This window comes from Curcuma longa, chromosome 3, assembly GCF_044706935.1.
Source record: "Curcuma longa cultivar G26 ecotype Majalengka, Jawa Barat chromosome 3, ITB_CL_G26_1.1, whole genome shotgun sequence".
NCBI lineage: Eukaryota > Viridiplantae > Streptophyta > Magnoliopsida > Zingiberales > Zingiberaceae > Curcuma > Curcuma longa.
In genome coordinates, this window is record NC_133863.1 from 21360442 (window position 1) to 21374993 (window position 14552).

Consider the following 14552-nt stretch of genomic DNA (forward strand, 5'->3'; position numbering starts at 1 on the left):
ATATTTCTATTTACTTTTTTGTATTTGCAACTCTTTTTTTTACTAATTAATATTATTTTTTTATTTTGAACAGGGTTGTTGAAACCAAGGATGGCCAAAAGGTAAATTTTTACATATTATACTGTATTTGTAATAAATAATTTTCTAATATTTTTGTTTTCTTATGTAGAAAAAGAAATTTTAATGAAGAAGAAATCAGTGATGCTGAAAGTATTACCCGAGGTTGATACCATGGACGGTAATGCTTTCTTTTCTGGTCATTCAGATACTTTTGATATATGTATTGTATTATGGATTTGGATGTTATGGTAATTTGATGCACTTGGATGTTATGGATTTGGATGTTATTATGGATTTGGATTGATGTTATTATGGACTTGGATGTTATTATGGATTTGGATGTTGGTTTGTGATGTGGTTTGTGATGTGCTTGTGATGTGAAATTGATATATTTGCTTGTGTGTTTGTGATGTGGTTGGTTGGTGATAGTATATTGTAAACAAGTTTCATATTTCGAAGAAACAGATCGAATCTGTTAATTTTTTTTTATTTTGCGACGAGATTTGCGACGAATCGAGATTTCGTCGCCAACATATCGAAATTTTACTGTTATATCATAAATTTGGCGACGAAATCATGTATTCGTCGCCAATTTGCGACGAATCAAGTTAATTCGTCGCCAATTTGCGACGAATCCACTTAATTTGTCGCAAATCGACGACGAATACATGATTTCATCACCAAAGTTGTGAGAAAATAATCTGCCAGTCGGATTTGCGACGAAAAATCAATTTTCGTCGCCAATTTGCGACGAAATTTGTTTTTTCGTCGCAGTTTGGCGACGAAAAATCAGTTTTCGTCGCAAATCTGCGACGAAACATGACTTTTCGTCGCCAATTGGCGACGAAACCTCTTTTTTCGTCGTAAATTGGCGACGAAAACTGATTTTTCGTCGCAAATTTGGCCATCACTATTTTCGTATGGTATTCCGAAAGTTAGCGACAAATTTTTTTTTCGTCGCCAATTTTGCGACGAAATATTCTTTTGTCGCTAATTTTTGGAACGAATTTGCTATTTCGTTGCTATAATTTGCGATGAATTTAGCGACGAACTTTATATTTGTCGCTAAATTTGTGACGAATTATAAAATTTTTGTCGCCACTAGTTGCGACAGGCTATTTGCAACGAAAAAGTTTTTGTCGCCAAATTCGTCGCAAAATGATTTTGCGACGAAAAAATTAAGATTTTTCGTCGCAAAATTCGTCGCAAAATCCTATTATTTTTGTAGTGCTATGTTGGTAATTTGCATACATTATGATAGTAAATCGACAATTGATCAGGCATAGAGTCATCTGTATAATAGTAAGTCTAGCCATATATGTTGTAGAAATAATACCATTAGATAATTACTCTCAATATGAGTTATATTGACTATGTAAAGTTAAAGAATAATCTAGCGGATCTGTTAATCAAAGGGTTAAATAGAGAGTTAGTTGCAAGCTCATCATGAGAGATGAATTTGATATATGTGGAATATGTTGGTATAAAGGAAACCCAACATATGATGATTGGATATCCCAAGAATTAGATTCAAAGGAACAACCTAACTGCATCGACTAAGTAGATCACTATGAGGGGAATTACCTAACAGATTAGTGATACCGTAAATGATGGAGGTTAAGCATACGACTTTTAATGATTTAGTGGAGTAATGTGGATTACTCTTGAAAGGTCACCTATGTGAGAAAGAAGTAGAACCGCCTATATGGGTCACCTAAATGGATCATTGTGGAGAGATATGAAATACATAATTTTTAGAACTTTTCAGAGAACTAGACATCTTCATGGCCAATAATGAATACACTTATGAGAACTGAGTTATATTAAGGAGAGTCATAGGTTAAATATATAAATGCTTACACAAACGATAAAATAGTTCAAGGACATCATCACCTCTACTATTAATCAGTAAGTAAATATGTCTTCATAAAATAAAGATTTAAAAGGTAAAATCTACCTATCCTATATTGAACTCAACTATTGAATGGTATCTCATACCCTATTTCTATTCATATGAGAGATTGCTAGAAATTTGAATGGAAACAAGAGAGGTGGATGAGAAAATTCCCAAGTGCATGGGAGTTTAGTATGCCATTAGGGAGTTTGTGGCTTTGTGGTTGGTTTATTATGTATTCCAAGCATAAAGTTGTGAACATATGCATGGGGAGAAATTTTTTCTAACGCGTGGGTCTGTAGGAAGGTGCAAATCCAAGGATCGAATTGTACTGGACCAAGGTGACTTTGTGTGTGAGCACAACCTGTACCCATCGAATGTTAGATCGGTTGGGGTAAAATTTGCCAAAGTGAATCGGTCAACATTTTGTCGCTCGAATTTATTTTTCTACCTTCTCAAGTGTATAACAGATGCATTAATGTGCAGATATGAAATGGTCAACATTAATAGAGAATCCGTAACCACTCGAGTGAAATGATTAACCTTTGATGGTCGATGGATGACATTTTGAATCAGACAAGTAAATGTAATAAATAATTTTTATTCGATCATTTACTACTGCCAAGGGTTGATGCTCATATATAAGGAGGTTGTGATCTTGTGCATAGAGGTAGGCATAAATTGTAGAATCCATCCACTTTCGTTCCCCAAAATTTTTTCTTCTCTATCGTGCATTTCACTCGGCAATCTTCCTTGTGATAGCGTTAATATACTTTACTCAGTTCGTCACAAAAAACCTGTGTAAGGTTGTGATTGTGATTTTGTTATTGTATCCTAGGAAACATACATCTAGCGTAACTTCGAAGCACTACCGAAGGGGATGAATTTGTTTTAAGAAAACTACGTTAAACGCAAGCCTCTACGTTTCTTTTTCCCTGTTGGGTGATTTTAGTAGTAGTCCTAGAGTCAATTATGTGATGACTGACTAGGAACTTTTGTATTATATTCTATTATTAATAAAGACAAGGTTTTTAGTTATTATACTTACTTTATATTTGTGCAAAATAACTAAGTATAATAATGTCATTGAGTAGCTAGTTCTAATCTACATCATATCGATTGTTTGAGTTGATAGTGAGATGATGTAGAGAACACTACTTTTAATCATTCCGTCAAACATGAATATTCAAGGACGATATTAATGCATTGAGATTGACATGTAGGTCAACTAGATGACTTGATCTCACAAGTCATGGATATGAGATATCGAGTTGATACATGGGTATACATTAGAGAATGTGTACTGAATTGATCCGCTTTGAGAAAGTTTTATGGATCGTTATATGAGTGTTATAAACTTTCTCATGTGACTATTGGTATGAATAGTCTTTTGACCTGAAGTCACTACGGTTCCTTACATAAGGAGTTATGTACTTTGGTGTCGTCAAACATCACCTATAACAGGGTGGACTATAAAGACGATCATTAAGTATGTAACAAATTATGCAGAGGGATGTGAGTGATGTAGATGAGATCTATCCCTCCCATATGATGGGAGTGATATCTTAAGGCCTCTCGATAGAGTAGGACAACGAAATATATGACCATGCTCAAATGAGTCAATATGAGATATTGAGCTCATTTACTTGAGTGAGTCTACTTGGGGATCAAGAAATATAAAGATTGATAAGAGGATGACACAATCTATGCCTCATTGATCAATCTGGATATCGAGGATAGAAGAATATAATCATACAGTATAGTAATCACGAAAAGGTTAGTTGGATCTTGACTTTCTCTTCACTTGGGTAACAATGATGCATTGTTAGATTTCGCTCATTACTTATGTGTCTAACCACACTAGATGTCGCTCATTGCTTATGTGTCTAAAGTAGTTAGACACATTACCAACGTTATGAGAATCTATTGAGTCACACACAAAGGACGCGATGCTTCGGAGATTGATTGATTTTAGTTTGATTAAAATATGATCCTAATTGGATTAATTGAGTTGACTCAAGTGAATCCAATTGGATTATGGGATTGAGTCTAATTTGAGTTAAACTCATTTAGATTAGACTCAACTAAATTTAAATGAGATATTAATTTATTAAAATATTTAATGAATTAATTATAGAGAAAAATCAAGGGTTTTTCTCTTCATTAGATGAAGAGAAGATGAAGAGCCAACATGAGAAACATGTACTCTATTTGGATTTTAATTGGATTTAATGTGGTGAAGCTAAAGAGGTAAAATTTTTTCATATTCATGAGATGAATATAAAAGGTTTTTCTTGCATTTTTTAAAAGATGACAAGCCATTTGAGCTCTTTTCTTCTTCTTGGCCTAACACCCCTTTTTCTTTCTCCTCATTCTTGTTTTGGTTGAATCACCTTGTGTGGCTAGCACCACAAAAGGCGATTCTTCTCTGAAGCTTGAGATCCTGTTCGTGTGGATACACTAAAGGCATGGATACTTGAACGAGCAAAAGATCTAACAAACCGAGGACGAGCGGGATAAACGAATGTCACGCAACAAAGGTATAGATCTATTAGATAGATAAATCAAACTTTGTACGAGTTATTCTTTCGCATGGATCGCTTGTTGACATCCTATTTCCGCTGCGAATGTTGTTATTTATCACATATGAATCCCTATAGGTGACCCATTCGGACTTGGTTAAGTTGACACTCGACGAATGTTTACTACTCAACACTAAGTGACTTGGCAACTCGACGACTTAGGTAAGTCGGTACTTGACATTCGACAGCTCGGGTACTCGACAGTCGGATGATTTGATCTCCCAACTCAACGCTAAGGCAATGCCTCATTCAGACTTGACAATCGGGTGATTCGACCAGCTGGACACTCAACTTCCTGACTCGGATTCAACACTCAACTTCCCACTCGAACTCAGGAAGCACTCCGAAGCATTCGCGCATACTCGGCTATCGAAGTCCCAATAGCTTAGCCTAATTAATATAGTTTGAGATTATCCGCTCAAGTTATCTCAATAGATAAATTGTTTGAGTTGGTTTTATTTCAATTCAAAATATCTCACTTATCTTCAATAACTAAATTATTATATATTATCCAAAAATATCAATTTCTTGTTTGTCTGTCTCCCATGATATGTTCATCTCTTGTAAAATTGCATATAGAATTTTATTATTTTTGTACATATATAGTTGATATGAAATCAAAAAGACACCTTTAAGCACCTCATTTTGTAAAACAAATCAATCAAGCCACGTTGGCATCTCCACGTAGATGACGCTCACGAGTCACGCAGGGAACGACGCTCAAGCTAACAAAACTATATATATATATATATATATATATATATATATATATAAAAGGAATGAAGGAGGATAACGATAATAATGGGCACAGAGGATATATGTAAAGCCCATTTAAGCCCACTCATATTTAATGGGCCTTACTCGGGCCCAATTACAAGCCCATGGGTTTTGATTTGTTCGGGCTAACCGCACAAGGCCTCCAGTCACCACTCCGCAAAGAGGAGGCCGAAGGAGAGATGGCGCGGTGGCGGAGAGCCGGCGCAGGGTTTCTCCGGGCGGCATCAACGCCGCTGTGGCAGGGGGATGCTGCCCACGATTACAACCGAACGATCCAGGCCGTCCTGAGGGAGCATACTGGGGGCCGTTACGCCGCCATGCAGCGAGCCGCCGGCCGGATTCCCGCGGCGGTCCTCACCCGGCGCCACGGCAGTGACGACATCGCTAACACGTGTCTCCTAACCACTGACGAAAGGCAAATCCGCGAGCTCCTCGATCGATCACCCTTCTTCTGCTCCACTCCCATCAGGCTCCAAGTCCGCGCCAGGCCTGACTCCGCCGTTGTCCTTCGATCCGGCACTGTTCTACCTATCCAGGCACGGACTCGAAAACCCTAAAATCTTATTTAGGGCCTCTTTGTTCTCTGCTTTCCATTTTTAGATTGAGATCTTGGTTGGTGTTGAATTGTAGGTCCATAAGAGCCAGGAGACGGGGCAAATAATGAACTTGATGTTTGAATGGGCGGATGAAGGCTCGGTGTTGAAGGTTGACGTGCCTGTTGTCTTCAGCGGAGAGGATGTCTGCCCTGGATTGATAAAAGGTTTGAGCTTTTCTCTGGTAATTCTAGGTTTTCTCAGGTCATTTTTCTGTGCTTAGTTGTTCTTTACTTGACATTTTTTGATGGATCCTGTTAGTCACAGTAACTGCAGCCACCAGTACTTTATCATTAGGTTTCATTTAAAACATGTTTAAGATCGGTATGGATATCGAAAGGAAGATGCTATTTTTCTCTGAGACATTGTTTTATGGTTTCTTTGAACTCTGCCTAGCTCACTACAATGACACCTTATGCCATTAATTCATATTCTGATTCCAAATTCTTGCGTATCAAGTGCAGTCTGCTCTCTTCCTTCTTGCTTTAACTCCATTAATAGAGATTTTTCTTCATTTTTTATTAGAATCAACATATTATAGCGTATGGAAACCAATTGAGCAGGAAAGAAAAATGTGCCATATAATAACATATAGATGCATATGAAAAGTAAGGATGATTTTAGATACATATCCAAAATAATATTCTTTTCAGCTATTGATAACTGCATAAGAAGAACCAGATTTGGTATGGTTATTGAGTTCTTGTTCTGCAGGTACCTGTGTACTAGGTTACCACACAACAACTAGATAGCTATACAAAAAAAAGGAGGCCCAATTGGCAGTAGTTCCACTAATTTCATCTTATGATAAATTGTTCAAAAATATCTCCCCATTTAGAAATGTTGAAATAACATCGTAATTGTTAATTATGCACGAAGTTTGGCAACATTTTCGCTAGTTGGGGTTTAACTTGTAGTGGCTAGACCACTGTGATGATACTTTATTTTAAAGTAAACACTATTTCCTTGCTGATCTGTTAAAGTCAGATTAGGTGTCAAAAAATATGATTTGAGAACAGGATTGTATGAATCAGCTTCCTTATGCTGTGAAATCTTGTTTATGACTGAGGCTTCGGTGACAAAACAATAAGACGATAACTAGCTCAGACACTTATAGGTGTATCAGCTCAAGATCAATTAACTAGACGAGATCAAGACTGAAGTAAATACAGTTAGCATGGACGAAGAGCAATAAAAGGTTATTTTTAGCTTATTCTAGCTTTTCCTGGATCTGTTCTGATTAATTGTCTCATGAAAAAGATATGTGGTTTGAATCATAGTTGTCAAAAATTGCTATTTGGTATCAGAATCGGGTTGTCTGAAAAATACAGGTATTAACCGTATAGGATTGTTATTTGTTAGGATTGATGGAATCTGAATCATTGGGAAAATAACAAAGTGAAAAATTAAATAATTTAACATAAAAGATGATAAATGATCTTCAATCATAATAAAAATACATATCATGGAACATAATAACACAATATAATAACAGAATCAATTTTAGTTATATTATTAGTGATTTCATATTATTGTTATTATTAGGTGAACAATATCACATTACTAATGTCATTATATTATTAAATCCAACATATATGTTTTAGATTATTTGTGGATATTAAATCATACTTATCAATATCTAATCAATAGTAAGCATCAATATCATCACATTTAAATCAAATAATATTAGATAATACCATATTAGGGTGATGAAGTGAGGGATTCAAGCTAGAATTCACAAGAGCAACAAGGATATCTTCCTCTCCTGCATGCCTTTGAGAAAGAGTTGATGTGCTTATCAAAGATCAATTTAGTTTGACAATCTATTTCATCATTCTCATTCATGATTTGATGTGCTTTCAATCAATTTAATTTACTGATTCATGGAGTTAATATTTTTAAGGTAATTTCTTTGAATCTCTTCTTCCTCAAAACTTTACCATCAATCTATCTATATGAGATAAATGGATTGGATTTTGCCTATACTGATCCAACATGGGCAATCTATATCTGGTATCAACTGATTTTGACAACTATGGCTTGGATATTGATTCATGAAACTAATGGATATTGACTTTGAACATTTAATACTAGTTAACGATAACCTTGTTGATCAACTCGAGCCTATATACAATTTGTAAGGTTAAGTTCCAAAGCTCCTACCATTGTTTTAAGGTTATTAGGTTAATAGGATCAGTAGTATAGTGCATTTAGTTTCACAATGGTATTTTATCTTAAAGTTTTATCATGAGTCCTATACAAGATGTTAAAAGGTGTACCTAGGTGGCATTTGATTAACACACATGCATTATGTAAGGGCATAAACAGTGTATTATCATAAATACTTAACAAAATACATGGATAAAAATGATTAATATACACATAATAAAATATATTTATTGACACATTCAATTCATACTCTCAATCATATAATGCAACAATTTAAAATTGATCCTAATAACAATTTTTAAACTATACTTAGAAACTGCATATTCCATGAAATTTTTTAACCTTCTATATTGCATACATACACATTGATTTTCAAAAGAAATCATAGGCAGGAAATGGGCCTGTGTTACAACTAAAACAATTTAGTTCTTGCGATCAAGGATCATCTCTAACATTTCATGAATTCGAAGTGCTTGAAGAAAGTGCAATGAGACAACTTGCTCTTTGAATAGGTTATCACATAATCACATTTATCCTTTCTGGTGGTATATGCTGAGCATTTAAATGTGTAGTTGAAGCACAGTTATATTATTGAACCACATGACTAACTTGAGTGATGACTGTAATCTAAGAGTCAGGCTGTTTCATATAGTTGTGTTTTCTTGTTTCTAAGCTGCTCGGCTACCATTCCCTAACATTACATTCAGTGTGTTTGTAGGCGGTTATCTTCATAAGATAATATTCAGCCTACCGTACCTCTGCCCTTCAGAACACATTCCTCAAAAAATCGATGTGAACCTAACAAATCTGGACATTGGAGATGTAGTTCTAGTGCGCGACATTGCAGTCCATCCTTCGCTGAAGCTGCTGAGTGAAATTGATGACAAGCCAATCTGTAAGATCGTAGCAACGAAGCCGGGTGAGTGAAAAACTAAGATTGGAAGAAAGGATTCTGAAATGGCAGAAGATGGAGAAGTCTATAGAATGATACTTATTTGCCTACAGATCTGTGATCTATTCATTCCCAGTTCGAGAACTTGTAATCTACTATGGAACGATCCTAGGATCGGTGTGATGGAAGAAATGAAATCTTCTTGTTTTCTTGTGTTATAATTTTTTTTATCATCAATAATAAACTTAATTTTGTAGTTGATCAATGAATCTTCTGTCTTTCAATCCTATTTTCTGTAGATTTATTCAGTTATTCTAACAATTGTAGAATTATCTCATATAGCATTGAAACTGAGTTCCATTTATTTATTTTGTTATTCATTTATTTATGGTGATTGCATCAAAGGTCAAAAAAACTTTATTAATACTCAATAAAAAAATTAGAGAGGTTGCAAAGATCATTATAATGAATTTTTTTAAGGCTTCTCTAAAAGAGTACCAATAAGAATATTATACTTGCTATCCAACTTCTCATAATATATTTTTTTAGATTAATTATTGTCATGATATGAAGCTCCTATTTGAACTAAATAAAAATATCTATAATTTAATATGAAAATGATGATCACAGCTAATGATATGAATAGGTTCAACTTGTCTCTAAAATTCAAACTTTTTTTAATTAAAAATTTATAATATAAGAATTAAAGAAAAATTACATGATACATTGAAAATTTGCTTAACTCCACTTAAATAATAAAGCCGATTTGCTAATCTTCAAATATTAATTAATAGAGACACCGCAACTTTTGTTTTGTTTTTTAATAAAATTTTCTAATCTAATTGAAAGGTCAATCCGATTATTTAATTCTCTGTATTAATTAATTAATTATATGTCGCAATCTTCCCATTCTTGTGGCTTTAATTATATGCATCTAATTAAAAAATTAATGTCGGTTGGTATGATTAAGCACACTCTTCTATCTCAAGCCATCATAAAAATTTAGCCAATAATTTTAATTACAAAATAAATAAAACCAAATAAAGTCAATGGCCTTTTTAAATGCATTTTGTCCTACATCAAATTAAGTATGTGACTACTGTTATTATTGTTTAAATTATAGATTCAACAAATTACTAAATCAATTTCAAAATAATTAAACAATGAGCTCAAGTTAAAGCTCGATCAACTAAAAAAAAATATGTTTTTTTTCCATTGTTACTTTGTTTACATGAGAGGAGAGGAGAAGATTGGAGTAGAGCATAAATACAATATTATGTTCGATAGAAGGAATGAGTAAAGTTTTATTTTTCTCTTCTTCATGTGCTTCTACAGCTGTAGCCGAGTTGATGCTCAGTGGTAGATTTACAATAATGATTTTATTTATTCCCTTCTCTTCTACCTACTTCCCTCCTATTTCTATCTAACTAAAGCCTTTTATCTAGCAAAAGTAGACATTCAATTCTTGAATTCCAAGGCTAGAAAAACCATAAACTAATGCTTTCATTAAGTCAAGGACTAAGTGACCACTAAGTACATGTAAACAAATTCCATCAAATGCTACCAAACAAGATGACAAATTAAAAAAAGAAAAAGAAAAATAAGTCAAGACAAAACTACCATAAATTATTTATAATAAAGATTGACTTCCACACCACAGTCGTAAATTACAATATCCTCTTATTAAGAAAAAAAGAATAATAATTGTCTTCTTGAAGAAACATAAAAGAAAAATTTAATATTATGTTCCACAATCCAACAAAAAAGCATACAAAGGAGTTCATAATTCTCTTGACAAAGACTTCACACGTTTGTTGGAAAATCTCTAAAGATCATGCTCCCCTCTTTCTCCCTTACTGTCTTTACTTTAATCTAAATCATACACCTACTTCATTCTTCCGTTTCCATGCAAAACTCATGATAAACTTCCACACCAATCATTTGCAATTCCTCTTAATCATTGTCAGCACCTCCCACATGTTTACATAATCAAAATTTTCTAACCATATTATCAACAAAGTCAATGGATGTGTTTTGTCAAACTGCAAATAATTAAGAGTGCTTAATATGGTCAACTCCATCTCACTTGCACAAGCTCTCCTCCTGCTTTGTATATGATCCCTGCGACATATTGCAGCACACTCCATCTCTCCATTTGAGCGAGTCGAAGAAATGGAGGGCTCATTGGAAGAGGGCTATGAAATAATGGCACACTTCATGGAGCAAGGTTTCGATGATCCAAGCTTTGAGGTCCCAGTTTGGTCTTCTGCTACTGCTGATTCCTCTTCTTCTTATTGCTATTATTACCCACCAGAAGTCGAAAACTTTGGTTCTTATGGAGGATTCTGTGCTCCACATTTTGGGCATGGTGATGGTTTTTATCTGAATGAATCAGATCTAATTCCACAAATTTCAGAGCCAGCAATTTGTGTCACTGCAGTTGGAGATTTGGCTCGTTTCAGTGAGGATGCAAGCAGCGACGACATTGGACAGCCTGTTCCTCCTCCTCAGGATCCAGCAATTTGTGTCACTGCGATTGGAGATTTGGCTCATTTCAGTGAGGATGCAAGCTGTGACGACATTGGACAGCCTGTTCCTCCTCCTCAGGATCCAGCAATTTGTGTCACTGCAATTGGAGATGTGGCTCATTTCAGTGAGGATGCAAGCAGGGACGACATTGGACAGCCTGTTCCTCCTCAGGATCCAATGTTGCAGATTAAGAGAAGGTGTAGAGATTCAAAAGACAATGTCTCCTCCAAAACCTCAAGGAAGGCTGAGGTTTCATGGAATGTAAGTATGAAAAGCCTAAGCTGTAAGGAGAGAGCTCAATTTATACTCATGAATCTATTTAGACGAGTTAGATTAAAATGCAGGCTGAAAAGAGTGCACCTTTGAAGAAACGCCAGAAGAGGACTCGGACTTGCGACAAAGAAGACAACAATGTGAACAAGACCTGCAGCTACAGCTCTGAAGATGTCGATGGAAGACAGGTAACAGAACAAGAGCCATCAACTAATCCACAAAGTCTATATGCGAAGGTAAATTTTATGGCATGACAAACCAAAATTATAGAAGAATAATATGCTAACTATTGTTTCTTTAATACAGAAAAGAAGGGAAAGAATCAACACGAGACTGAAAATTTTGCAGAATCTGGTTCCTAATGGAACTAAAGTAAATTTCAGACATATGTTTTCAAACTACATAAGAATATATAAACTACTGTAATTTGGTAAACTAATTAGCGAAATCAAACAGGTTGACATAAGCACAATGCTGGAGGAAGCTGTCCACTATGTAAAGTTCTTGCAGCTACAAATCAAGGTAAGTAGAACCACAAAATTCAAATTATGTTAAATATGAACCGAATGCAGCAAACTAATGTAGAAATTAAATCTTAAGTTTGTAAAATCACTTGAACTAAGTTTGTTCTTTCCTCTAAATATGTTAAGTGCAGCTCTTGAGCTCGGATGATCTATGGATGTATGCTCCAATCGCTTACAATGGAGTCAACATAGGACTTGACCTAAAGACCATTCCACCACAGGAAGAAAAGTAGGAAGCTAGAAGAATGCTCTGAGATTATATAAGCTAACACGTTCTTTTCTTGAGTAATACTAGGCCACTAAATAATAGTATAATTGTGAGAATCTTTAGTTGTTTAACTGTTCCTTTTCATAAAATACTGATTTTAGTATGGGAAGGAATTAATTCATCCACCATCCGGTTTGCATTAATTTTCAAATGGGGGTGAAATATCAATCTATAGAGTGAAGAAATGTAAATGCTTGCCTTTTTTAAAGTGGTTAAACATTATTTGAGTTTTGGTGTGTTGCTCAGAATTGTGCAGTGAGAATTGCAGAGTTAGACCAAGTTGGAAGATTTGAATGATGTTACTAGTGTTAGTTTCTTGATGATTTTTTGTATAAAAGGATAATTTTTCTACAATCAGAAAAGGAATTTGATACAAAAACACATACAAAGATTGGAGAAAAGCAATTCGCGATCATCTTCAAGGAACACATACAAGATTGCAGTAATATACATTTTTGCCTGTATCATGTCAAAAAAACACTGAAATCAGCATCTACAGAGTAAGCATCTCCAGTTTTTGAACGTGTAGCACGACCAAGAAGAAAAGAAGACTTCATACCTCCCTCAGAAGATTCAAGAGGAGACAGCTGCGCGATCCCAGGCTCCCTCCCCCCTGACGGCGAGGGCGAGGAGCACCGAAGCCGGATCTCGATGAGGCGAGGCGGGCGTCCACGGATTGGGCTTTGTACGGAAGTGACGAACTCTGAGAGGGGATGGTGGTTAGGGCTTGTAATTGGGCCGTACTTTGACAGCCCAGATGTTGGCCCATTGATATGAAAAATGGAGCAAAATAAAAAAGGCGCAGAAGCATTAAAAAAAATCCATTTTTAATAAATAAATAAATCAAAACAACATTTTTTTTTCATATTTTTAATAAAAAAAAAAAACAAAATTATTTAAAATTACTTTAAAACTGTAAAAAAACTTTTAAAATAATTGTAGCGTCTATTTAAAATGCTTTAAAAACATTTACAATTGTTATAAATTTATTTTTAATAATTTTAAATTAAATTTAATCAAGCAAATTTAATAATTTAATGAATATTTTATATATAGTATTTTTGACCTACTTAATTAATAAAATATTTTTTAAAAAATAATTTTATAAAGGGTGTTTTTTATTATAGTTGTTATTTTGAGTTGTCCAATTTAGGTTGGATTGAAATTTTATCAATCGATTTTAAAATAGGTTCAAATGGGTTAGCTCACCTAGGCTCGCGATCCACGTGGGTTAGCTTACGATGGACTTGGATTGACATGTGGATTAGAAAGTTTATTAATTTATTTTAAATTTTAAAATTAAAATAGAAAATTGAATGAATTAATAGACTGGATAGATCTAAATTACAATTCAAATTTAAAAATTTTAACTTGATCAATTTAAACTATAATCTAAATTTATTTTTAATATTTTTTATTTTTTGACAAGCTCGTGGGTTTGGTCGTCTAACTTACAATTCACCTTGAGTTTCAGTTGGGTTAAAAATTTTTCAACCTGCTAAATTGATGGGTCAGTCCGTTTCACTCCGTCATATGATCAATTATTAGTAGATTGGTCTGCTCTACCATAGATTGATCCGTTTGACAATTCTACTTTTGATTTCAATGACTTTTTAATCTCTAATCTAATTGCTATTTTTTTTGAAAAAAAAATATCACATTTTAAATTTATACAAAAATAAAAACAATCTAATTGCAGCAAACTCTTTAATTGATTTTTAAAAAAAATTCTATTAATACTATTCTTGTTAAATAATAAATCGAGTTTGTAGTAAAAAGGCATTCTTAAAATAACTAAATTGCAGGGCCATTTAAGTAAAGTTGGATAACTTCTCCCCGAACTCAATAAAAGCAGACACTAAAACCGGAAAGTAGCTTTCGATCTGTGCGTGAGAGTGAGAATTAAAAGGCGCGATGTTGACAAGCTTCCTGTCGTTGTTCCAAGAAGAAGGTCGTTCGTTCCTGTGAGAGATTTCCAATTTTTTTCTTCG

At 34.3% G+C, this 14552-nt stretch overlaps 2 protein-coding genes and 1 long non-coding RNA gene across 4 annotated transcripts; 2 read left to right on the forward strand and 1 right to left on the reverse strand.

Annotated features, from left to right (window-relative positions):
- Positions 1-5481: 5481 nt before the first annotated feature.
- LOC141825325 (uncharacterized) lies at positions 5482-9188 on the forward strand. Its single transcript, XM_074712713.1, has 3 exons — positions 5482-5849; positions 5944-6073; positions 8794-9188. Exons 1-3 carry the CDS (start codon positions 5493-5495, stop codon positions 9000-9002), a joined length of 696 nt encoding a protein of 231 aa, XP_074568814.1. The 5' UTR covers positions 5482-5492; the 3' UTR covers positions 9003-9188.
- Positions 9189-10686: 1498 nt separating this feature from the next.
- LOC141824705 (uncharacterized) lies at positions 10687-13218 on the reverse strand. 2 transcript variants are annotated; one of them, XR_012601448.1, is made up of 4 exons: positions 13121-13218; positions 12948-13020; positions 11857-11993; positions 10687-11777 (listed from the first exon to the last, which is right to left on the reverse strand). It is a non-coding gene; the product is annotated as an uncharacterized LOC141824705 (long non-coding RNA). The 2 variants fall into 2 exon arrangements; XR_012601449.1 differs by lacking the exon at positions 12948-13020.
- Positions 11140-12903, forward strand: LOC141824704 (uncharacterized). Its single transcript, XM_074712034.1, has 6 exons — positions 11140-11547; positions 11644-11757; positions 11841-12005; positions 12076-12141; positions 12226-12291; positions 12425-12903. The coding sequence occupies exons 1-6, from the start codon at positions 11140-11142 to the stop codon at positions 12524-12526; spliced, it is 921 nt and encodes a 306-aa protein (XP_074568135.1). The 3' UTR covers positions 12527-12903.
- Positions 13219-14552: the final 1334 nt, after the last annotated feature.

What these genes read in the sequence shown, in the direction of transcription:
- LOC141824704 (XM_074712034.1), top strand. Translation starts at nt 11,140, where the DNA reads ATGGAGGGCTCATTGGAAGAGGGCTATGAAATAATGGCACACTTCATG. An exon ending in AGGCTGAGGTTTCATGGAAT is followed by an intron (nt 11,758 to 11,840) that starts GTAAGTATGAAA and finishes ATTAAAATGCAG; the next exon opens with GCTGAAAAGAGTGCACCTTT. An exon ending in TCTTGCAGCTACAAATCAAG is followed by an intron (nt 12,292 to 12,424) that starts GTAAGTAGAACC and finishes TGTTAAGTGCAG; the next exon opens with CTCTTGAGCTCGGATGATCT.
- LOC141825325 (XM_074712713.1), top strand. Translation starts at nt 5,493, where the DNA reads ATGGCGCGGTGGCGGAGAGCCGGCGCAGGGTTTCTCCGGGCGGCATCA. An exon ending in GCACTGTTCTACCTATCCAG is followed by an intron (nt 5,850 to 5,943) that starts GCACGGACTCGA and finishes GTTGAATTGTAG; the next exon opens with GTCCATAAGAGCCAGGAGAC. An exon ending in CTGCCCTGGATTGATAAAAG is followed by an intron (nt 6,074 to 8,793) that starts GTTTGAGCTTTT and finishes GTGTGTTTGTAG; the next exon opens with GCGGTTATCTTCATAAGATA.